This window comes from Schistocerca gregaria, chromosome 5 (genome assembly GCF_023897955.1).
Source record: "Schistocerca gregaria isolate iqSchGreg1 chromosome 5, iqSchGreg1.2, whole genome shotgun sequence".
Taxonomy (NCBI): Eukaryota; Metazoa; Arthropoda; class Insecta; order Orthoptera; family Acrididae; genus Schistocerca; species Schistocerca gregaria.
Genome location: NC_064924.1, coordinates 87,197,409 through 87,223,624, shown reverse-complemented (window position 1 = coordinate 87,223,624; position 26,216 = coordinate 87,197,409). Strand labels below are relative to the sequence as shown.

Below are 26,216 nucleotides of genomic sequence, written 5' to 3'. Positions count from 1 at the left end.
TTGTTTACCCGCAGGCCCCTGAATCGAGATAAAGAGCAGCGAACGAGGTTGCTGCACGGATAAAACTAGTTCTGTTTACCACCGAAACGCTCAGGAAGTCAGTGATTCTTCTTCTCCACATTCAGTCGGATTTTACGCAAATTTCTAACCATCACTTTCATTCATTGTTTTCAATCGATTCTGCCTATCTGTTCTGAACACTATTTTTTGTATCGTTTCTAACATAAAGCGCACGCAATGGATTCCGTTTACATTGCGAATCAAATGGCTCTGAGCACTATGGGACGTAACTTCTAAGGTCATCAGTCCCCTAGAACTAAGAACTACTTAAACCTAACTATCCTAAGGACATCACACACATCCATGCCCGAGGCAGGATTCGAACCTGCGACCGTAGCGATCGCGCGGTTCCAGACTGAAGCGCCTAGAACCGCTCGGTCACTACGGCCGGCCCTTTTATCGTAGTCTGTCGCTGTTAGACCTAAGAACAAGAGTTTGCTATCGTACTTTGCAACATGGATATTTATGGGCAACGTAATCCTACAACACTTTTTACGTTTCGAAAACGTATTTTGGAACTAGTGACCATTATAAACGTATGCAGCAGCACTGGAAGATAACGATAACGTCTGCCACGTTTCTACCTTACATCTCATATTGGTATATTATTTTTGCCCTTACACAAAGAATTAGAATACGTATGTTTCTCTTGTAACTGAAAGTTTAAGGACTAAAGTTTTACCGTTGTTCCGAAATATTGAGTAGGAATACTTACATTTACCACAAAAACAACCGAACGTCTTGATATTCTGCAACACCTGCCTCTCTTCACGAAACAGTTTCCAGTTTGCTCAGTCATCCTCATCTGACAAGTATCTATCTCCTGTCGAGATAATATTGGTGTAGGGACCACACAGTCAGCATTACAGAAACACAAGGAACTATATTATATGTGAGCTTGAGGTTACAGCTTTGTGTTTCTGTTCCCCGAGAAAGTTAATTGATGAAAATGAAATATTGACTCTTGCCTACGTAGAGATTGTGAAGTAGTGGTGTTCTTCCGTTATGGGTAATACGCTATTTTGTCTTTCGAATAAACTGTGAGAGTTTGAAAGAAGCTTAACTATTACATCTCTTGTTTGCGTTGCTAAATTTCGAGGGCTGCAAAGTGGGAATGATAAGAACACAAATCCTCGTCTGAAAAATATGTAGATAAAGAATTGATTCAGTCTTGGGAGAAAAAGCAGTTATCTTCATATTTGGAGTCGGATTTGCCAATTCTAGTTTGTACCATAGGCAAAAATATTAATTTTACTTATTTCTCTAATTAAACAGTAGAAGTAATGTTAGTAAAAGCAGAAAAATCATATGATTCATGAGAATCTTTAGTTAATATGAGAGGTTTTTCCGCACGTTATGCGAGGCGCCTCAATACAGGATTATGTAAAGCGCTCATCTGATGCGCTCCGAACTATATTGCTCTTGATACATAAGATAATTTGGCATGGTCTCGACCAATGTATGGTAACACCATGAGCCTTGCAGAGTTGTCCATAAAACCGTAAGAGTACAAGGGGATGGAGGTATCTTCTGAATAACACGTTGGAAGGCATCTACATCTACATCCGCATCCATACTCCGCAAGCCACCTGACGGTGTGTGGCGGAGGGTACCTTGAGTACCTCTGGCGGTTCTCCCTTCTATTCCATCCTCGTAAGGATTGTCGGTATGCCTCTATCTGGGCTCTAATATCTTAGATTTTATCCTCATGGTCTCTTCGCGATATATACGTAGGAGGGAACAATATACTACTTGACTCCTCGGTGAAGGTATGTTCTTGAAACTTCAACAAAAGCCCATACCGAGCTACTGAGCATCTCTCCTGCAGAGTCTTCCACTGGAGTTTATCTATCATCTCCGTAACGCTTTCGCGATTACTAAATGGTCCTGTAACGAAGCGCGCTGTTCTCCGTTGGATCTTCTCTATCTCTTCTATCAACCCTGTCTGGTACGGATCCCACACTGCTGAGCAGTATTCAAGCAGTGGGCGAACAAGCGTACTGTAACCTACTTCCTTTGTTTTCGGATTGCATTTCCTTAGGATTCTTCCAATGAATCTCAGTCTGGCATCTGCTTTACCGACGATCAACTTTATATGATCATTCCATTTATATGATCATTGCACTTGCTATGGGTTTGGTGTCTTAATGCCCTAAGGCTTTTTGGAGTTGTTGTTGGTTTGGTGCAGTGAGGTAAACAAGAAGTTTACCGTTCTCAATTCGGTAAACTTACGAGAATTTTCTTTCCCTTTTCGACCTCAAAGATGCGGTCATGAAATGGTTTTAAGGTTCTATGCGACAAATTCGTCCTGTTTTTGTGTCACGCATTTTGAAATTATACATTTTCCATCTGTTCTTGCTATGGGACTACAGTCATGTAGAGTCTTTTGAAAGAAGTTTCAGCTATTTGACTGTTAGTTGTTCATTTATTTTACGCGATCATGATTTCAGCTTTGTAGCCATTTTCAAGTACAAGTTGAACTGTTAAAACGCATTTTAACATTTGAATATACACTTGCAAATAGCTACAAAGCCGAAATCATGATTGCCTAAAATAAATGAGCAATCAACAGTCGAATGGCGTGAATTTCTTTAAAAAGGTAACACATTTTTGTTCGTGCACTGTGTGAGTGCTGATTCATTCTCTGAAAACTTCTTTAACAGGCACCATGGAAAATGTCATTGTGTAGTTAAAACTCACATGAAAGTATTAAATCAATTTCGTGTAAGGACACCTTTAGTAAGAAGTTCAGTAAAAGCAATAACTTTCTTTGTTGCATTCCCCTACCATTCATATGGAAAATATCGCATTATATCCTATTTAGTACCGTATAACAGTCTGCATTTCAAGTACTTTGTATAAGAATTTTAGTATTAACATCAACATGATTTCTAAAAATAAAGTACCATTTTATACTTGACATGCGAAATAGAGGTGTGAGGCTGTAACATATAATTTGGTGTAAATCACTGTAAAATATGTTTCTATAATATTCTTTGTCGTTGGAGGGAAACCCTAATCTAAAGTAAGCCTGAAAAGCTGAAAATCATTTCGTTACAGTCTGTAAATCACCAACAGTGAATTCTATTTCTGCTGTTGTCCCACTGAGTCTATCTCCTGCGGAACGCTCGTTCTACTTTTTATAAAAATAAATCAGTATGTTGGACTCTCGCATATAGTATTTTTTCAAAGTTTGTACAAGTTTATTTTTGTGTTTTGTTGCTGCATGCTCCAAACGTACTATTTATTTGAAAAGTACATTTAAGATAAATGCATGTTTTACAGGTATACAGCAGTCTCCAGGCGAATGTGTCTTTGTTGTCGGCAGATGAGCGCTACGTTCTTCTTGGCTATGACGTGGCAAAGGTAAGTCTTCTATTAACTGAAGTTATCATTTCAGTTGCTCTTCCAGAAATCAGAAAAAAGTTCATTGTACAACACCAACCAAATTTTGTAAGCAGCTTATATTGTTATGTTTTCAAATACGCCTGTAAAGCCAGATTTTCTGTTGATTTTTCAAGTGAAAGTGTTTCTTGAAATTGGAAAAGATGTATATTTCTCTTGAATTAGAAACATCGATAAATTTATCGAGAATCTGCGGTAGCGTCCATTTTGCACAATGCTGCCAGACGAGTACATCGAGCTGACATTTGCTGCCTTCTTCGGACAGTGCTGATCATACAAGAGTATTGCCATTCGAGAACGTTTGACGCACATGCTGACAACTTATAACTACCAACTCACGTTTTCCTTCTTTTCCTCTGCGTTACGATAAGAACTCCGAAGGCAAGTAACGCCATACTTCCATCTGTATGCTCATACCAGGGTTGCTTGACTTGCAAACTTAGCGTAAGTGTTTGTGGGCTTTGGAATCAAAGCTGGGAACTAGGTTAAAGCCTTACATTAGGTGATCACTCAGTATCGGATATATCAAAAGAAATAACACGGCCTGCCTGGGTTCGATTATTGTTTCACTGCACAAACTCTGCCTGTACTAATTTTCCAACGTTGGCGTATATGCGTTGAAGAGTAACAGAAGTGAATGAATAATTTAGTGCTATGCTTCTATAGTACTGCGATCCAGTCTGCGTCAGACGGCAGTTTCCGTCGAAAATTTGCAGCTCCCTAGTCCAGAAAAAAAGACTGACATTATAAGTATGCCGTATGTGGCGGCTCGCGTAGTGTAAGTGTAATGAGACTCCTCGATTATTAGAACAAGTAAATTTTTAAGAAATAGCTGGCTCACATACATAAGAGCCCGAAAACGGACTTCGTTAAGAAGAAAAACGGTAGTTAAGAAATGCCACACGCTAGCGGATGCAGTTAGTATCGAAGAACAGGAGAGGAAAAAATACGTATATAGTAGAAATGGAAGGATAATGAATAGCAAAGTTAAGTGTAAAGATTTTACGTGGCAGGGAATTGGAGAATATGGAGGAGAGGTGGACACGACAGTAATATGAACCGCGAGGTACAGAGCACATGCAAGATTTGTGCTTCATTTGTAACCACCCCTTTTGTAGTTTCACCCGTTCTCTTTTCCCATTTCTCTTTTGCAGAGCTTCTTAATATCCTTTTGATCACAAACGCGGGAATTCTGTCGTAGCTTTCTGCAGCGTTTTGTCGAGCAGCGTATTTGGCGATATTGTCTGTTGATTCATTGTCAGGAGTTCTTACATGAGCTTTTGTTCAAGAAAATTGACATGCCATTTCATCCGACAGTTTTCACTGATTTCGTGCTGTTTTTCCTTTCAATAAATTCATGGTTGATATACAGGGTGTATCAAAAAGACTCTTCCGCTTTTCGCACGTATGAACCTAATATGCAATGAATTTTGTTTTTTGACGAACGGGAAACTCAACAGGTTTTTTTCATACCTTTTCATAATTGTTTAATATGGCCCCCTTGAGATCCACGGCATATGTCAACGCGGTATTCAAATTGTTCCCCCTCTGCAGCGAGCATGTCTTGAGTTACAACTTCCACAGCTGCTGTTACGGGATGTCTCAGTTCATTCATTATTTTTGGTAACAAGGCACATAAACTAAGTCTGTTATAAACACCCACAAGAAATAATCAGATACAGTCAGGACCGGTGATGTAAGGCCAGTAATGTAAGGCTGAATCATTTGGTCCAGTGCGGCCGATCCAGCGCTCGGTAATCCTTTGATTTCAAAATTCCCACACTTCCAGATGCCAGTGTGGTGGTGCCCCATCATGGTGGTAAATGAAGTCGTTCGAATCAGTCTACAACTGTGGGAAAATAAATTTCTCAAGCATATTGATACATGTCCTTCCTGTAACAGTGTTCTCGACAAAAAGAAAAATGGACCATACACCCTTTCGCCTGAAACAGCACAAAACAAATTAAATTTTGGAGAATCCCTCTCATGTTACACAACTTCACGTGGTTGTTCCGTACCCCATATTCTCAAATTATGACGGTTTACGTTTCGATTTAAGTGGAGTGTAGTCTCGTCAATGAATACCAAGCGTGGAAGAAAACTGTCATCTTTCATCTTGCCAAGAGCGAAATTACAGAACTCCACACGTTGTTGTTCCTCACCTTCACGAAGAGCTTGCAATAGCTGAATTTTGTATGGTTTCATGTGAAAACGTCGACGCAACATACGCCAGACGGACATCGAGGCATGTCGAGTTGCACGGCGAACGGATTTCTGCGGACTCCTTATGAAACTATGGCGGATGCGTTCGACCTCTGTGTCAGACACTCGGGAAGAGCCCGGCGATTTTCCTTTGCACAAATAACCGGTTTCTCGGAATTTTTTATGCCAATCGTCTAGTGGTCTGTGCAGTCGGGGGATCCACACGATACCTAGTACGAAAGTCACGCTGAACAGTTATTATTGACCCACACTGCGCAAAGCGTAGATCACAAAAAGCTTTCTGTTGGCCAGACACCATTTTTACTATGACCGAAGTAGGCGCACACGGCTGCTACCTAGCGGGAACCACGTAAAACTCGAGAGTTTGCTCTTTCCAACAGTACGTTGTTCACGCACTTATCTCAAGTAACATAATAGTTATGATTTTTAAATCGGATGATTCTTTTTGATACAACCTGTATTTTTTCACGTTTTATATTTTCCTTTTTGTTGAAACAATTGCGTTTTTTTGCACTATAATATGAATCGGTATTGTTTTATTTATTTTTACTACAACTTCCCTCTGTTTCACGTTACAAATCAACTATTGCCAATTTCAATTTTGTTGTAAATACTTTTTATTTTTAAGTAACAGAAGGATAACTATGTAGAGCGAATATATTCTGTAGCTTACGCAGCCCTTTATATATACTCACTTAGTTTCTAGACGGTTCACCTCTTCTGGTTTATGGGGGAATCTAGTAGGACACAGACCATATACGAGTACTTAAAGACAGCGATCGTTATTAGCGAACGCCCAGCTGGTATGCAACACACCTGACGTACCGGTAACGTGGGTACGACCGTATCTGATCAAAGGTGCTGGGAGAACTACCGTAGTCCACGCTTACTGATCATAGCCTACAGTAGCCTACGGTAGTTTTACAACTTGATCTTGGCCCTTCGAGGTGGCAAGGGCAGCACGTGATAATGTTTGTCCACAGGTTGCAATGAAAGAAACACTTTATTAGTGAACACACAAAAGAACAGTTTTGACGTGAAACAATAAGTAATATTCACTTCTGGTAGAACAATTACGTCTCTCGCCGTAGATGATAAAATCTCTCTCTGTTGTACAAACGAAGTATGTTTCGCCCTCGGTCTGCCTCAGCTTTGCTCGCTACTTCTCGCTATATTTCATTGAGTATTCTTTTCCGATAGGCACCACTGTCTCATTTCGGCAAAATCGTTGTGTCAGCCGTCTTTACCCTTCGTTATTTGATCATAGTATGAAGGACGTACACAGGTCCACTGCCTGTTTGCACAAAAAACAGACAGTGTAACAAGTTATCATCACAAGCCTTTAAATGAATGGGAATAACAGAGAAGAGGGATAGGAATTCTCAGCATCTATCATGCAGTCACACGACCAAGGCATACTGCAAATTTGGTATGAAATGACATTGTAATACCCTGCAGAAAACATTTTATTGCGTTTGCAGCTGGATTAATAAGAGTTTAGACAAATTACTTTCAGCTACAATAAATTTGACCACATCATTAATACTTTACGATATATGAACATAGCACAGAGCAGTTTTTCTGACATTTTGGTCCTTTCCCATAGTACATAAAAACTTCATTACCGGCTATCCTGATGATATTACCACAACCACCGACCGAGGTGGCGCAGTAGTTAGGACACTGGATTCAATGGCCACTTGAAATCACCCTTTATACATTGTTTCAGCGTATCGCGAATGTGATATAACACGCAACGCACTGCCTATCAACATCATAAACGAAGACGTCTTGCGGTCCGAAGTACCAATCTCAGTACACTTGTTGCTCTTAGCCCTGAACGCTGACTCGCATGGTTCAGCCAGAAGGTTATTTCCACTAAATGGAAGGTATATGGTGTCATTGCTCATACTAAATGGCGGTTGGGTCTGTCACACGCATACAGATAGACACTTTCCGAAGAAAAGTGAAGCGTCCGGAAGACACCGTAGACGTCAAATTCATACACGTACATGCCATCGGTGTGTGTGTAAATGATGTAAGAAAATGAAGGGGGAGGGGGAAGAAAGGAAAGGAAAAGTAAGGGATTAATGATATCAGCTGCGTCAGGACTTTGTGCGGCTTCAGTGGCGAAGAGTGAAAACGTGTGCCGGGCTGGGACTCGAAAACCTTGGAGCTCGTGCTTGCTACTAAGTTATGTTAACCACAGCCCCACACCGACAGTGTTTGTCGCAACTGCGCAGACTAGCTCTGTACGCCTCTCGGCCGACCCACACTCCCACCTCGCGCCAGCTACCCGCTGTCGCTGTCCCGGCCCTCCGTGCTCGCTACTTGGAGGTTCCCGCAGGAGGTCGGACGCAACTGCACATCCGCACCGAATGTGGTTGATCCATTGCACATCGAGGCGAATCAATTATGTGAGTACGTTCATATGAATTATTAGAGTTGCGATTCTCTGTGACAGGTAGATAGGTCGCAGTGGCCGTTACTGTTGTTCGTGAATAGCTGTGTTACCAGCCCTGGTAGGGTATATAAAGGGTGTAAACAGCATCAGATGTCCTCCAACGCCTTCTCCAGAATCATCTTGATCTTTTTGCTGCATGGAGTAACCAATCGCTCCTGAAAATCAATCCTTCCAAGACCCAGGCAATCACCGTAGGTCGTACACCTCTCCCCCACCCTCACCTACCTTGGCCTCACCATTGACTGTCACCTCAGCTGGATCCCTCATCTCCGCTCCATCCAACCCAAAGCCCACAGCCGCCTCTGACTCCTCAAACCCCTCTCAGGCCGGACATGGGGGTTGCGCCCCTCTACCATCCTCCACACCTACAAATCTTTAATCCGTCCCATCCTTTGTTATGCCAGTCCCGCCTGGATATCTGCCCCCCCCCCCCCCCCTCAAAGTCCCTCCAGATCCTTGAGCGACATGCAGTCCGCACCGGCCGCAGTGGCCGTGCGGTTCTAGGCACTGCAGTCCGGAACCGGGGGACTGCTACGGTCGCAGGTTCGAATCCTGCCTCGGGCATGGATGTGTCTGATGTCCTTAGGTTAGCTAGGTTTAAGTAGTTCTAAGTTCTAGGGGACTGATGACCTACGATGTTAAGTCCCATAGTGATCAGAGCCATTTGAACCATTTGAACCATGCAGTCCGCCTCCCCTTCCGTATACACCTCTCGTCCCCTACGTGGGTTCTCTATGACCTCAATCCTTTCCCCCATCTGCTCCTGTTCCTTGAACATATCCGCAAACTGTACACCTCCTGCCGCCTTGATCCCCCTCATCCCCTGGTTGCTCCTCTCCTCCCACGTCCATGCTCCCTGCCCTACCCTCAATCTCTACACCCTTCATCTCCTTTCCCAAGGTGGCTTCCATCAACTCCCCCTCCAGGATGATGCCCTCTCTCCCTCCATTTATCCCTCCTATCAACTATGATGCTTTCTTCCTTTCCCTGGGCTCCCTCTCCCCCCCCCTCCCATCCTGTTTTCTCCCCACCAAACCTCTCCCTACCTCCCTTCTCCCCCCCAAGTCCTTTGTATTCCCCTCCTCTGCCTTCCCCACTCCCTGTCGTGTCTGCCCAGCACCCCCAACCCCTCTTATAGGTCCTCATCCTCCATTGGCTCCTTCTCTCCTCCCCCCTTTTTCCCATCATCTGTTCAGTTTCCCATCACCCTTTCAGCTGTGGTACGTCATATTTGCCAACTTTCTAGTGCAGTGTTCAAGTGAATGTTCGGTGTTGTTCGTCTTTCCAAAGTGTTGCGAACAGAAACCATGCTGCCTCTGGGTGTGAATTTGATGTCTTTTGCGAACAGAAAGCAGACTGTCACCGTGTTTTTTAGTAGTCTGTCTATTATTTCACCTGTCTGCTTTATATGTATTTTATTAGCATCATCATCTCTTTGTTCTATGTTTTAAGTTCCACGATTTATTTCGCCATGTTACATTTACGTCTGCGATTTTATCGCCTGTTTTTGTTATTTATTATCTTCACCTTTTTAAGACAAAGTCTGTAGGCTGAAGAGCGGCATACTAAGCTGCTGCCAGCCCGCCTCCTTTGGGGGAATCGAAACTCAATAAAGAAAAAAGAAAGAAAAGAAGACCATCATATGTAGAGTGGTCAGTGTGAAGGATATGGAGATGGTGCGTACTCATGCAAGATAGCGTTATCGGCAGTTGCCTCAGTTTGAAATAGACCTCATTGCGGTGACATTTACTGTGTGTTCGTGCCTCAGTCTAGATGGGTAACATCTTTTCCAACGTTGTTTACAAATATTGTAACTTGTTTGACGACGAGAGTGAGTCAAAGTCTGGTGATGTCCTTGTAAGCCAAAAACGGGCTATCCAAATGAATTAATCTTGTATAACATGTACAATAATGTGCTTTTCATGAACTACACATGTCTTCGTTTACACACATCAGCAGGTGCGAAACAAGAAGAGCGTAGGACGAGCTTTGGTTCAAATGGTTCAAATGGCTCTGAGCACTATGGGACTTAATATCTGAGGTCATCAGTTCCTTTGAACTTAGATCTACGTAAACCTAACTAACCTAAGGACATCACACACATCCACGCCCGAGGCAACATTCGAACCTGCGACCGTAGCGGTCGCGCGGTTCCAGGCTCAAACGCCTAGAACCGCTCGGCCACAGCGGCCGCCAGACGATCTTTGCTTTGCATCACTTGGAGTGCCAACTGTAAGCCTATGTCTTGACTTTTTAAAACCTTGGACATAGCGAAATTATGGCGTTATAACCTGGTACATTGTGTTCCACAAGACGGCTTCAAGTGTTCACTAAATACAATGTGCGGCAAAAGGCTCACTGTATGTTTTCGCTTCCGAAAACCTTTTCTCTGTGACATGAAAATATTGACACGGCTGAGAAACTGTAAATTTAAGCGTATTCTGGCTAAATTCTCTATTTCAGAATCTAATATAATTACAAACCTGATCTGTTCTACTCACATCCAATATTTTTCTCTTCCAGGTATTCCGACATTCAGCAATTGCGCGTTACGTTGCCTACAACATTGCGAAAAAGTAAGTGAAAATAATGAAGGAATTGTTCACTTTTGTGTTAATGTGTGTCGTGGCCTGTGTTCCAGGTGTGTCAGAAACAGACTTGCCAGAGTTCAGTCCAATAAATTCGTAGTTAAAGAAAGGAACGGTGTCACTGTGATGTTAACAATTGCTGGGTGGTCGTTGGTGCATGTGGACGTGCTAAAACGCGTCTCACCAACGCATCCGACACGTGCTGGGTGCGATTTAAGTCGGGGAAACGGGCAGGTCAGATCATTCGCCTAATATCCTCTCGTTCCAAGAGTTCTCCACCTGCCCTGTAAGATGCGGTAGCGCAGTCAGCCATAATTATGAAATCAATAGAAGAGATGTGTTTCACCGTAGGGAAGATGAACAAGTGTTCATAGCTCTTAAAGTATGCACTTTAGAGCCCATATTTACTGGACACTCATTTCTTGTTTTGATTCGCACTACCACCTCCCAAATGGTGGAAAGCAATGAGCTGGCAGTAGAACAGATTTCTTTCACAGTATTGTAAGTGAAGAAATGCTCAGTGCTCTCAACGTATGCATTTTAGAGCTCATGTTTGCAAGACTTTTGTGTTCCTGTCACATCCTTGAATGTTGACCATTGCTGCTGCGACACAGTATAATAGTTCATGCGTACAAGAAGTTTACCATCAGAAAGAACCCAGTACGTTGTCCTCGATGGTCAGTGTTCATCGGAGGTGAGTGTATCGTTTGGAGTGCCCCAGGGAAGTGTGGTAGGTCCGCTGTTGTTTTCTACCTACATAAATGATCTTGTGGATAGGGTGGATAGCAATGTGCGGCTGTTTGCTGATGATGCTGTGGTGTACGGGAAGGTGTCGTCGTTGGGTGACTGGACAGGATTTGTGATTGGTGTAAAGAATGGCAGCTAACTCTAAATATAGATAAATATAAATTAATGCACATGAATAGGAAAAAGAATCCTGTAATGTTTGAATACTCTGTTAGTAGTGTAGCGCTCGACAGTGTCACGTCGATTAAATATTTGGGCGTAACATTGCAGAGCTAAATGAAGTGGGACAAGCATGTAATGGAAGTTGTGGGGAAGGCGGTAGTCGTCTTCGGTTCATTGGTAGAATTTTGGAAAGATGTGGTTCATCTGTAAAGGAGACTGCTTATAAAACACTAATACGACCTATTCTTGAGTACTGCTCGAGCGTTTGGGATCCCTATCAGGTCGGAGTGAGGGAGGACATAGAAGCAATTCAGAGGCGGGCTGCTAGATATGTTACTGATAGGTTCGATCATTACGCGAGTGTCACGGAAATGCTTCAGGAACTCGGGTGTGAGTCTAGAGGAAAGGATTCGTTCTTTTCGTGAAACGCTACAGAGGAAATTTAGAGAACCAGCACTTGAGGCTGACTGCAGTGCAATTTTACTGCCGCCAACTTATATTTCGCGGAAAGTTCACAAAGATAAAATAACAGAGATTAGGGCTCGTACAGAGGCATATAGGCAGTCATTTTTCCCTCATTCTGTTTGGGAGTGGAACAGGGAGAGAAGATGCTAGTTGTGGTACTAGGTACCCTGAGCCACGCACCGTATGGTGGATTGCAGAGAATGTATGTATATGTAGATGTAGATGAAAGATTTAACCTGCGAACATTGGCGAGAAGGGTGGTTGAGTGAGAGGGAGAGAAATACGAATGTGATGCAAACAGGAGTAGTGGAGGGGGAGGGACGTGGAGAAAGAGATGTGACGGATTGAGAAACCAAAAGAGAAAGAAGTGCAACTGTCACGAGATGGAGGCAATTGCTTTACTGCTTGACAGAGTAAAAAAAAGCTCTATGTGTTAATTTGCCAACGATAAGTTGTGAGGTTGGCGAAACGAAGTAATTCAGCATCTTAAATGCAACAATGCACTGGACTGCGCGCAGTGTATAGAGTCACGTGTATCAAAGGTGGACAGCGGCAACAGAGAGGGAGTTTGCGAATATTTTGCTTATGGAAGGACACAGTCATTACATTCCATATATATTTTGCGGTATTAGGTGGGGCATTTTACTTCTGCTGTCGGCAGCACGACTACGCAGATCGCCGGCGGGGAGCGACTGCAGTTCGTGGAGTGGTCGCCAGAGGGCAACGCGCTCGCCTACGTGCTCCAGAACGATCTGTACTACGTGCCTGAGGTGGGCGGCCAGCCAGTGCGAATCACGGACGACGGCGTCCCAGACGTCATCTACAACGGCGTCGCCAACGAACTGACGGACGGTAAGGCGAAGAAAAAACTTTTTTTTCGATGGTGCTGAGCCACAATTATGCAATATTTTCTGAAAGAAAAAACTGCCATTTGACTTCATATTACTGCACTTATCTTCTATGCTATCTAGATTTCGGTTTTTATGCCATTATTCAGTGCAGTGCTAAAAGTTCTTAGACCATTAACAGGTCATGTCTGGCACAGTCGGTCCAAAGCAGGTAAACAGGGCTTGTTTACCTCCTGTAGACTGACTTTTCCGGATATGAAGAACTTTCATCATTGTGCTAACTAATGGCACAAAAGCTGAAATGCGGATAGTGCAGAATATAAATACAGTAATACACAGCAAATGGTAGTTTATTCTCTCTCTTCCTCCCCCCACTCTCTCTTTCTTTTATTTCTTTTATGAGTGAGTGCTCTTCAAACAAAGTCTCACAGAAATGTCTTACTGGGGATGCTCCTATAGGTCATCAGGTCAGAAATTCGCCCTATTCACCGCTCCTGCACCTGTCCTTCTCGAAACGTGAGCGCTGAGTGAGTAATACTTCCACAACTTAATTCCTACACGTTAACCAACAGGTGGTGATATATGTGGCCAGCTAGATAAGTATTCCTGGATTCAACGCTCTCCCACATTTTTGACTAGTAACGAACATACGAAACGAGAAAATATGAAATACAGGGAAAAGGGAATATTGACATCTAAAAATGAGACGGATACGATGTTCAGATTGGTGAAGCAGAAAAGGTTAGCAGAAAACGTTGCAGGAGAAATGCAAAAATGTAGAACCATGCTTGACTGCGAGAAAGATAGATGTAGCGCAAAAGAAAATTCAAGAAACTTCTACAGAAAGGGAAGCAGCTATGAGCTCAGATAGCAACACCGTTATGAGCAAAGAAGAGTACGCGAAAATTTGAAAGGAAAATATAAAATGGAAGTAGCTGCATATTCCTGGCCTAGTAAGAGTACTTCTCCAGGCAGCACGTTTCTGTCGCAACCTTTTTGGTTGCACATCACTAGCACACCTGGCTGACTCTGATATATATACACTACTGGCCATTAAAATTGCTACACCAAGAAGACATGCAGATGATAAACAGGTATTCATTGGAAAAAAAAATATTATACTAGAATTGACAAGTGATTTCACTTTCAGGCAACACGATACCACACTTCATCAAGAGTAGTGACTGGCGTATTGTGACTCGCCAGTTGCTCGGCCACCATTGACCAGACGTTTTCAATTGGCGAGATATCTGGAGAACGTGACGGTCAGGGCAGCAGTGGAACATTTTCTGTATCCAGGAAGGCCCGTACAGTACCTGCAACATGAGGACGCGCATTATCCTGCTGAAATGTAGGGTTTCGCAGCGATCGAATGAAGGGTAGAGCAACGGGTCGTAACACATCTGAAATGTAACGTCCACTGTTCAAAGTGCCGTCAATGCGGACAAGAGGTGACCGAGACGTGTAACCAATGGCACCCGAGCTGGTAGTCCATGCTACTACGTCGTCGAACTGTTCGTGCAGATGGTTGTTGTCTTGCAAACGTTCCCATCTGTTGACTCAGATCCATTACAGCCATGCGGATAACATGCCTGACATCTCGACTGCTAGTGATACGACGCCGTTGGGATCCAGCAGAGGGTTCCGTATTACCCTCCTGAACCCACCGATTCCATATTCTGCTAACAGTCATCGGATCTCGACCAACGCGAGCAACAATGTCGCGATACGATAAACCGCAATCGCGAGAGGCTACAATCCGACCTCTATCAAAGTCGGAAACGTGATGGTAGGCATTTCTTCTCCTTACACGAGGCATCACAACAACGTTTCACCAGGCAGTGCCGGCAACTGCTGTTTCTGTATGAGAAATCGGTTGGTAACTTTCCTCACGTCAGCACGTTGTAGGTGTCGCCACCGGAGCCAACCTTGTGTGAATGCTCTGAAAAGCTAATTATTTGCATATCACAGCATCTTCTTCCTGTCGGTTAAATTTCGCGTCTGTAGCACGTCATCTTCATGGTGTATCAGTTTTAATGGCCAGTAGTTTACTAGATTTTCGTAAAATGTGTGTCAATGTTTAGAGACGTTATGGCACTCAACGAAAAAAAAAAAAAGAAAAATAGGTCCAGTAAACATGGGTCTGAAAACGCATACTTCCTAATATCAGTCCAAGAAACATGGGACTGAACATGCATACTTTCTGGATTAACACGTGTTTATAGGGGGTGTTCAACGTGCCGTCCATTCGCGAAAATGCACCACTCTAACCTCCGGCGTAAGGATTGACGCACCCTTTGAAGCATACCTGCTGGCACGCATTGAAGTCGCGAGCCTGTATTGTCTGCACATCGGTGATTGGCGTGGCGTAGACCATTTCCTCCAAGTGTCCCCATAAACAAAAGTCTAGGGGATGCAAGTGTGGGGAACGAGCAGTTCAAGGTGCGAGGCGCCACGACCAATCTAGCTGTCCTGACATGTCTGTGTTAGATGGTCGTGCACTTTGCGACGAAATTGTGCTGGTGAGCCATCATTCATGATCCACATTTGTATTCGTTGCCGCAATGGCACAGCCTCCAGCAAAGTAGGCAATACATTAATGAGAAATTCCAGGTAATGCGCCCCTGTTAACATTTGTGCTGGCACGTATGGCCGTAATAGTCCATTGTCAAGTACAACTGCCCATACGTTGATTGAAAGTTGGTGTAGATGTCCTCTTTCCCGAATTGCTTGGGGCTTTACATCTGGAAATTCTCTTTTGAACCCCGCGTCATAGGTAAATAAAATCTTGGATGTGAATAGCGGATCGCGTCACACTTCTGCAAAAGCTATTGACACGACCGTCATCTGCCATGATGTTCCTGTGGCCTTAGGGCCTGAGTGCGCAGTGAGTGATATGGGTACAGCAGATAAGAGGGTGTGACACAACTTCTTCTGCTGCTGGTCACACTGGTTTCTTCCATCGAACGTGGCACATGCTCCTCCATGTGAGCTGTGCAGGGTCTTTTGCTGTCAGTCTTCCGAAGTGCAAGGGTACCTGTGTCCCTCAGACGCTGCAAAAGTCTTCCGAACACGTTATCACAGGACACTCTGCGCTGTAGATATTTTTGAGCGTAGTGGGCATGGTCTCGCAGGCTACATCGTAGCTAAACCGTAGCAGAATGTCATATCAGCAATTTCACTCGTCGAGTAGTAGGCTTCCATTGCTACCATTTGGTGGAAGAGAGAAAATATATACATACTATATCAGTTGTACGTACACACAGCGCAATAACAGTAAGCACATAGATGAATCCGCGTTTGGAAGAAGGTAAAACACCATGATACGTACCCAGAAACAACAGTACTGTACAATAAGGCACACAAACATAACGAAAACTAACGTAGCCTACAATACGACTCGAACCACACAACTGACTGCAGACTAGCTAATGGTAGGTAGAGCACTGTGCGTAAGACTTCATAATACCCTGCCGAAGCATTTGACGGAGCGCCACTGCAACGACTCCGCTAATATCTCAACCAAGTGTCGAGGAACCCTTCCTATGAACACGTGTTTATCTTGGAAAGTGTGCGTTTGTTGGACTTATTTTTCTTGTTTCAATGAGTACTACCACCTCTGAAAGTGTTCGACACTTGTTTTCGAACACCCTGTATAGTGTCTACTGGCCAATCGCACGGGCGCATCCAACCTAGAGCTGCTGCTCGATCACTGGAGTCCAGGTGTGAAATAAATCGCTCATGTGCTTATACTCAGAAAGAGGTATACACCGCCATGCCTGCCTCTATTTGGGTGTGGGGATGGACAGGAGCACGGCGAGTAGGCGCAAGGAAGACAGACATAATCTCAACAGGCGGTTTCTAGCAGATTGAACCGTATCTGGCCTGTGACCACGTAGATGTTGTGGAGCGCATACTGAGACTAGAGTGGCCGCCACGAAATTAGATACCTCAAGGTTACATAGGCTGCCTGCAGCCCACAGGCACTAAGCTCTGTGGTTCACCCACCTCATAACTCTGTTGTCCCATATGCACTGATGTAAGTGCAGTAGAATGACGCTGGGTGAGTGTTCGGTGTTTCTATGTGACATCGTGTGTTCACTTGTAGTTTCAGTCTTCCGTGGGACGGTGCAGTGACGTGTATTTGGTAGTGATCGTAGTGCACACAGCTACAAGCTGTCATCATCCCTCACAGCGCAGCGGTGTATTACGGACGCTGTGCATAGGGCTAAAGCCATCTCAGATCAGGACATCTTATAGGCAGAGCTTAGCCATCTCTGCTCTGTGTTTGCCCCGAACGGGTACTCCGAGAAGCAGAACCGGAACGCATTTCGACCAGCACGCCTTTAAACCTCAAGAACAGCCTGAAGAGGCAGAGAACACCACGGGGTTGGTTTTTCTACCGTATGTCGGTGGCGTGTCTTTTAAGATGGGCAGAATTTTCAAGAGATACCGGATTAAATGTGTTTCCCGGCCTCCAGCACGAGTGCAATTCAGTGCTGGGCACTGTTAAAGACAACCTCGGCCTGAGGAGACCAGGAACATATAAAGTCCCGTGCCAATGTGGGAAGTCTTATATTGGCCAGACGTGTCGTACGGTCAAAGAAAGATGCGACGAACATAAACGTCACACGAGGTTGGGTCAGCCAGGGAAATCTGCGGTTGCTGAACACTGCCTTGACACGGGACACGGCATGAATTATGAAGAAACCAAGATCCTCTCGCATGCTTCCACATACTGGGACTCCATCATCAAAGAGGCGGTCGAAATACGTATAAGCGACCTAATAAAGAGAGACACGGGTTTTCACCTGAGCAAAGCCTGGGAGCCAGCCTTGGCGGCACTAAGGTATCGTCAGCCGCAGATTAGCAACTGCACCGAGGCAACGCAGATGGGAAGCCTTAGCGCAGATGCTTAAATCTCGCGCCAACACGTCGCGCGCGCGGTCGGGGTCCGTCGCTCCCGGCCGCATTTTCCCGCGCCGCGGCGCGCTTCCGCAGACCGCGACTGTTTCTCCAGCAGAGGGTTCTGGTATTCGACGCTGTCTACGATTGGTCTTCGATGACGTTATGCCCCGCTGGCGCCTGCGCTGTTCTAGATAGCCAACATATAAATTGGCGAGTTTCTCAGCGATGCGACAGTAGCACCTGAAGATGGCGGGCAGTTGTTTCGCTGAAATGTTGTGCGGTTTCTACAATGTTATCCGGCGTAATTCCCGGAAACCTATCAAGCAGATGCAGCGCCGGGAAAGCCTCAAACAATACATTCTGACGCTGTACTACGGCTGTGCCATCTGCTAGAACGGTTCGAAACTTCGCTGGGGCACAGAACAAATATCAGATGTGCTGCACCAACAAGGACGTTTGTCTATGTGTATTAATGGCTTTTCTTTTTTTTTAATGTGGGGCGTTACTTATTGAACGACCCTCGTATTTTGCCCGACTTCAGCGGAAATATTGGCCTGAAAGTAGCGACAATTACTTCTGTGTAGCGCGATTTGGGTGATGGGTGCAGTGACGAAGGGTCAGTAGGAGCTGTAAACAAAACCTTTCCAAGAGTTAGGAAGTACTCTCGGCCGTATTAAATCGAGCCGTCGGAACTAAAATCTGTCGGCGGCATACAGGTACTCGCACGCAGTCGCCGACGGAGTCTCTCGTAAGTACAATGTGTTCATACGTGACACGAGACACTCTGATGTCTCAGATCTTACCAAAATTAATTTCATTCTTTTCTTAACAACTTTCTAGCTGAAAGTTTCTTAAACGTCTAACGGCACGCGAATTCAGCGACGACATTTTTCGTTTCATATGCGAAATGGTTACACATCGCTTACGGTATTTCTTTATGTCAGAACACCTTAATGTTTTCACGATAAAACATGTATCATATGCATCTATAGGATGGTCAGAAAATGTCTGAAACGCTTGTAGGGATGTTGCAGGGAGGATTGTACCGAGACATAAATGTTAATAATTTGCCGTCCGCACGTCTCGTACGAATTTATTTGCTCGGCATCGATAGCGCTAATTCGGATTACTTGGCTTATCGCTGGCCGTTTTGACATTATCGGGAGATTATAAATTGATATGGTTTTCTAATCTCATAGTTAGTTCTCATAAGTTCTCAGTCCTGTTCCACTACTTTCATGAAATTTCGTAGATATACATACGTAAATAAATAAAAAACTTATTTGTTTCACATATTTGTTTATCTGCATTGTCTTTGGTACTTAGTATTTCTCTTTCATATAATATGCAGAAAAACAGTCTCCAAGATGTAACGCAACTCCCCAAGACTTGCACAGTAAGTTTTTTTTTAATTTTTGGAACTTATATGCCAGTTTCTTCATTTTCGTTTATTCCTTTTGGAAATGCTTAGGCATATTAGTTGGTGTTGCCTTATGTGACCTGAAAGTCTGTCAACCGGATCATGATGAGACGTATCCGATGTAGTGGCAAGCTCCAAGTTAAGCTCCGCACAGTCATGGTAAACAATCGTATCGTCTCTTTCATCTGCTATGACGAACAAGAACTTATAAAAACCAAAGACTGTTGACGTGTGTTTAACTTATTGTAACCTAAACAAAACACCAGCAGAATGCAAAAGATACTTAAGTGCTGTCGCCAGCCACTATGCGATACTATGCACACGGCAGCACTGTGGTACCGCCGGCCACTGAGCTATACTATACACACGACACCACTGTGGTGTCGCCGGACGGCAGAGTGTTACGGAAAAAATTCTATATATTGCGCCGCTTCCGAGTTATTTACCATTGAAATTAGCCAATCAGGGCGTCGCGCGCTCACATTCAAGCGGCCTGCTACGTCCGGTGCTACCCAACTAGTGCTTCGGTTGGATGAAACCTGAATTTGCACTCGCGACGACCTGATTGGCTAACTTCAGTGTTAAATAACTCGGAAACGGCACAACGTATAGAATTTTTTTCTTAACATTTGAGTGTCAGTACAACCTACCATGCAACATTCCTACAAGCGTTTCAGACATTTTCTGACCACTCTCATTCTTTTGCTTGTGCTGTTTTACCTGCAGATACGCAGGGTCGGCATGGGTAATCGGATGTGGCAATGTTAGTTGAAGGGGTGGCCAGATGTCCTTCCTGCTGCCACCCCGTACCCCCGGGAAGGAATAAGTGTACCCCAACTGTCTGTGACGAGTGTAATCAATGGAACAGTGCGAAAGTGTTCAGATGTCTGCGAGCCGTGTAACTGAGGCGGGACGTGGGGACCAGCCCGGTATTCATCTAGGGGGATGTGGAAAACCGCCTAAAAACCATATCCAGGCTGGCTGGCACACCGGCCCTCGTCGTCAATCCGCCAGGCGGATTCGATCCGGGGCTGGCGCGCCTACCCGAGTCCAGGATGCAGCGCGTTAGCACGCTCGGCTAACCTGGCTGGTTTTCTGACCACTCCCTCTAAACGTTGAAAATGTTCATATATTATTTTCAGTGCAAATATGTCAGTGGTTCTGTTTTTTCGACGGATTGCACTCCGTATTCAGGCCACGAGTGACCTACCGGGACCATCGGACCACCATGTCATTCTCAGTGGAGGACGTGGATAGGAGGGGTGTGGGGTCAGCACACCGCTCTCACCGAAGCTGCTACTATTCGGTCGAGTAGCTCCTCAATTGGCATTACGAGGCTGAGTCCACCCCTTTTTGACAGATTGAGGTAAAAAAAATATTATCTTTAAAATTTATTGCAACGTGAGTTTATATTTTTGTTCGTGTCAGCTGGAAAGAATTTTCTTTTAGAAATTACTCAGTCATATCCTAAAGTAGAGACGTCTAATATTTTTTTCGTAATTTTTACTAATATTTGAAATCATCACTAACCTGCAACGCTGTAAGGCTGTGGGATGACCTTGAAGTGGCTATTTTCACGATGCCCGCGGTAGTATGCAGCGGTTTGTTGAGGAAGCCGTCGGCGAGTGGCGGCAGTGCAGCGGCGCCGGTGTTGCAGAGTCGCTGAGCGCCGAGGAGTCGCTGAACAAGGAGGGCGCCATCTGGTGGTCCCCCAGCGGGTCTCGGCTGGTGTTGGCGCGCTACGACGACTCGGCCGTGCAGAGCAGCAGCCTGCTGCGCTACGGGCAGCCCGGCCTCCTGAAGGGGCAGTACGCCACCGTCGTCTCCTTCCGCTACTCCAAGGTACTCGTCTGGCCGTAGCAACTTGACGGTTTCGCTGGTGCTGCCAGAAGAGGATAGAATCGGCACTGACAAACTACCTCGGGTTCTTCGGCCGACGTCGATCTGATTTTACTGAAGTTTCTCCAGGACCAGTGGCTGGCAATGTCATAGATTCACCCTCCACTGTCGGTGGTGAACTGGAACCGAGCTCGCGGCCGCGGACTATAAGTGCCTGCCGCGCCAACGTCCGAGGGCTTCCCCGCGGTCATTTCCGGTGCGGTTCTCTTCTTGCTACCTGCGATGGTCGTTCGCTGCAGTACGGGAAGCCAGGATCTGTTTACCTTAAGGCTTTCCCCTTTCCTGTTGAAGCTGTTCGCGTGTTTTTGTATCACTACACCTTCTCTGACCAAGCAGGTGTGATAGTGCTTCTCTACAGCCAGAACTTCCGTGTCGGTGAATTTTATTACATGGTCGGTCTCACTCAGTGCGTGCTCTGCCACGGCCAATTTCTCCATCTGCCCCAAACTACAATGCCGCTTATGTTCTTTGATCCTGGTTTTGACTGATCGTCGAGTTATTCCGACATAAACTTCTCCGCATGTGCATGGTATACGATATATTCCCGACACTGCAAGTGGGTCCCTTTTCTCCCTTGCCGATCTAAGACACTCTTTGATCTTCCTTGTCGGTTTGAAAATCGCCCTTACGCCTTGTTTGCGCAATATACGGCCGATTCTGTCAGTCACTCTGTGAATGTGTGGCACAAAGGCCGTACCCGACATTTCTTTTTCTGGTTCCTTACTTCGCCGAGTGTTTGGCTGTGTTACACATCTAATATAATTTGAGGAGTACCCATTGCTCCTCAGAACACTTTCCAAGTGTTGCATTTCGCGTCTCAGGTGCTGCAACACACATATTCGTCCTGATCGCATTACGAGCGTATTAATCACGTCGTTATCCTGGTTCGGGTGGTGCTTTCACAGTTTGTGCAGGTATCGGTCCATGTGTTTCAGTTTTCGATACACACTTGTCCCAGGTTTTCGCCATCCCTTGTGACCAGCACATCTAGAAATGGCAATTTTTTGTGAGTCGCCGCACCTTAGACGCGAAAGGCAACACCTGGAAAGTGTTCTGAGGAGCAATGGGTACTCCAAAAATTATATTAGAAGTGTAACAGAGCCAAACACTTGGCGAAGTAAGCAATCAGAAAAAGTATTATCGGGTACGGCCTTTCTGCCATACATTCCCAGAGTGACGGACAGAATCGGCCGTATATTGCGCAAACAAGGCGTAAGGGCGATTTTCAAACCGACGAGGAAGATCAAAGAGTGTCTTAGATCGGCAAGGGAGAAGAGGGACACACTTGCAGTGTCGGGATAAACAGTATACCATGCACATGCGGAGAAGTTTATGTCGGAATGACTGGACGATCAGTCAAGACCAAGATCAAAGAACATATGCGACATTGCAGGTTGGGGAAAATGGAGAAATCGGCCATGGCAGAGCACGCACTGAGTGAGACCGACCACGTAATAAAATTCCTCGACACAGATTTCTGGTTGTAGAGAAGCGTTATCACACCCACTTGTTCAGAGAAGCTATAGTAATACAAAAACACGTGAACAGCTTCAACAAGAAAGAGGAAAGCCTTAAGGTAAACAGATCCTGGCGTCCCGTACTGCAGCGAACGACCGTCGCAGGTAGCAAGAGGAGAACCGTACCGGAAATGACCGCGGAGAAGCCCTCGGACGTTGGCGCGCCAGGTACATATATAGTCTTCGGCCGCGAGCTCGGTTCCAATTCACCACCGCCATTGGAGGGTGCAGCTTTGACAATGCCAGCCACTCGTGCTGGCGAAACGTCAGTAAAATCATCAGATGAACGTCGGCCGAAGAACCCGAGACAGAAGCCAATAGACAGTTTGTCAACAAGTGGCCACGAAATCCTTAATAATGTTGCAGGATCGGCACTACTTGAGAGATATCCATTTGTCTGCGAGCACTGCCAACGTCAAGCATCTCCTAGACACGAAGTACACTCATGTTCAGAGAAAACGGAACACTAAGAACAAACAGAGATACGACGTTCACATTCATCACTCATATACATCAATATGTTCTGCAGAAATGATTAGCATTTCAATCGCCTCGGTTCAGCGAGTGTCCTGTTGCCTAGTAGGCACAGGTTCCGCCATGGACCCTGATAACGTGTTCCATGCGTGATGGCATAGACGCGTATAAAGTGCTAGTGGCGTCCAACGGTACAGTTGCATTCACCTGTTTCCAAAGTTCATCTGTGGTAGTTGGAACTGGGCCACATTGCTGCACCCGTCGTTTGACACTTTCGACTGGCGACAAGCCTCGTGATCTGGCGGTCCAGGGGTAAACGCTGACACCTTGTGACACCAAAAAGACACGTGTTCATGCAGCAACATGTGATCGGGCATTGTCCTGCTGAAAAATGGCGTCGGGGCGTTGCGCAGGAAGAATGTGGCTGCGGGTCGCAGGCTGTCATTCACATAGGTCACACTGGTCGCTGGACACGCTCCAGCTGTGATTTGTGGTTGTATCCAACATCGCCCCGCGCCCAGAATGCTTGAGTTGGCGCTGTATGTCTTGTGGAAATGCAGGCATTGTGATGCCGTTCCCCCTGTCTCTGACGAAAAGTACAACCATCATTTCCAAACAAACAGAACCCGGATTCGTTTGAAAACACTATCTGATGCCATTCTTGTCCCCAGTGACGTCGTTTCATACACCATTGCCGTCTAACATGTTTCTGCACATTCATCAAAGGCAGGCGGAGACGTGGACAACGCATGCCGTAGTAAAGGGGGACGGTCTGTCATCCCTGTTAGTATACGATGTGTTACACTGTTCCACTGTTTCGCCAGAGCCGAAGAGGATGTACATCCGTCCTGCAATGCCATTCGGATGAGTTGTCGATCTTCTCGAGAGGTGGTCTGGTTGGCGTGATCTGACCCTTACCGTAGTGTTCTACAGCTTTCCGTAAACCATTCTGTGCACACCCGTTGCACTGCCGAAACACTACGTCCCACACGAGCAACAATTTCCCGGCTGCATGCATCAGTTCTCTCAGGTCAGTAGCGCATCCTCTCTCAAACTCTCTCATTTGACGGCATGGTTCGCACATGTATCTGCGAGACATGTTACTACTTTTATCGCAAGTGCAATGCATTTATGTTTAAGGCAACATTTAAAAATTAAGCTATCATTTAATGGCGTCTGTACTGCCATTTTACTTTCTCTTCTGTGAAACAAATTGATTGGTAAAAGCATTTTGCACTACCCCGAGTTGTGGTACCAATTATATGCCTTTAGTTGTTGCAAAAGTACATTTTTTGCGACCCATCTGTCTTTGTGCCAGTCTCCTTTGCGACAGCGATACTTTCGCACTGGTACTGCACACACAGAACTTCTGTTAAGTTTGAAATTTCCTGGCAGATCAAAACTGTGTGCCAAACCGAGACTCGAACTCGGGACCTTTGCCTTTCGCGGGCAAGTGCTCTACCATCTGAGCTACCCAAGTACGACTCACGCTCCGTCCTCACAAAGAATAAAAGTAATGTTAAATGTATTTGGAATGTTATGGGATTTAAGTGCTGAGGTCATCAGTCCCTAAGTTTACGCACTACTTAACCTAAATTATCCTAAGGCCAAACACACACCTCCATGCCCGAGGGAGGACTCGAACCACCGCCGGGGCCAGCCGCACAGTCCATGACTGCAGTGCCCTCGACCGCTCGGTTAATCCCGCGCGGCCCGTCCTTACAGCCTTACTTCTGCCAGTACCTCGTCTCCTACCTTCCAAACTTTACAGAAGTTCTCCTGCGCAGGAGAGCTTATGTAAAGTTTGGAAGGTAGGAGACGAGGTACTGGCAGAAGTAAAGCTGTGAGGACCGGGCGTGAGTCGTGCTTGGTTAGCTCAGATGGTAGAGCACTTGCCCGCGAAAGGCAAAGGTTCCGAGTTCGAGTCTCGGTCCGGCACACAGTTTTGAATTGCCAGGAAGTTTGATATCAGCGAATACTTAGCTGCAAAGTAAAAATCTCATTCTGTTAAGTTTGACAAAAATTTCCACGCAATGATAAATTCGACAAGTCGTTGCAGCAATATGCAAGTAACTGGAACTAATTTTCACGCTGCAGAGGAGTGTGCGTTGATTTGAAACTTCCTGACAACTGAAAACGATATCCATTTCTCTGCGAGCACTGCCAACGTCAAGCATCTCCTAGACACGAAGTACACTCATGTTCAGAGAAAACGGAACACTAAGAACAAATAGAGATACGACGTTCACATTCATCACTCATATACATCAATATGTTCTGCAGAAATGATTAGCATTTCAATCGCCTCGGTTCAGCGTGTGTCCTGTTGCCTAGTAGGCACAGGTTCCGTCAGGAAATTTCATGCAACTAACTTGCAAACTTCTTGAAGTAGACGAAACTAGGGGACGTCAATGGGAGAGGTGGGGGGGTTTGCAGATATGGTGATTCCTAATATTCCACCCAAGTCTGTGATTGTGTGGATAATGCACCGTAGCAAAGCAGGAAGTTCTGCAGGATGCCTAAAAAATACGACTTCAGGATTACGATGTTAGAGTGGTTCCGAGACAGGCAAATAAAGTGCTACGACTCAATGAGGACAGCTGAAATGCTATGTAAAATAAATGAAAACAAACCAGCCGTGAAAATGTATGTCGTGGATGAAATCGCTGAAAGCAGTCCGCTTACGGCGCAACAAATGCGATCTAAATAGGGTAGACCTGACATGGGCCAAAATATAGCACAATTTCAGGGAAAACAATATCACTGATGACGTGCCGAAGGAAGGAGTGCAGAAAATGCTGCTTTCCTTTCAGTTGCTGCAAAGGACTGACAAGGCTAAAGCAGGAAACTGCGGCAGCTGCAAGCGTATTGGACACGAGATGAAATGTGCTCGTGGTCTCGCGGTCGCGTTCTCGCTTCCTGAGCACCGGTGTCCCGGGTTCGATTCCCGGCGGGGTCAGGGATTTTCACCTGCCTCGAGAAGACTGGGTCTGGGTGTTTGTGTTGTCCGCATCATTTCATCATCAGCCATGAAAG

The 26,216-nt window shown here is 45.3% G+C and overlaps 1 protein-coding gene across 1 annotated transcript in view; it reads left to right on the top strand.

The window, feature by feature from the left end:
* Positions 1–26,216, top strand: part of LOC126272624 (venom dipeptidyl peptidase 4-like) — a 348,387-nt gene that overhangs the window by 215,650 nt on the left and 106,521 nt on the right. Inside the window, exons 4-7 of the mRNA XM_049975582.1 lie at positions 3,346–3,426; positions 10,676–10,728; positions 12,776–12,966; positions 20,948–21,132. Coding sequence (XP_049831539.1) covers positions 3,346–3,426; positions 10,676–10,728; positions 12,776–12,966; positions 20,948–21,132 — 510 coding nt within the window. The remainder of the gene's footprint in view (positions 1–3,345; positions 3,427–10,675; positions 10,729–12,775; positions 12,967–20,947; positions 21,133–26,216) is intronic.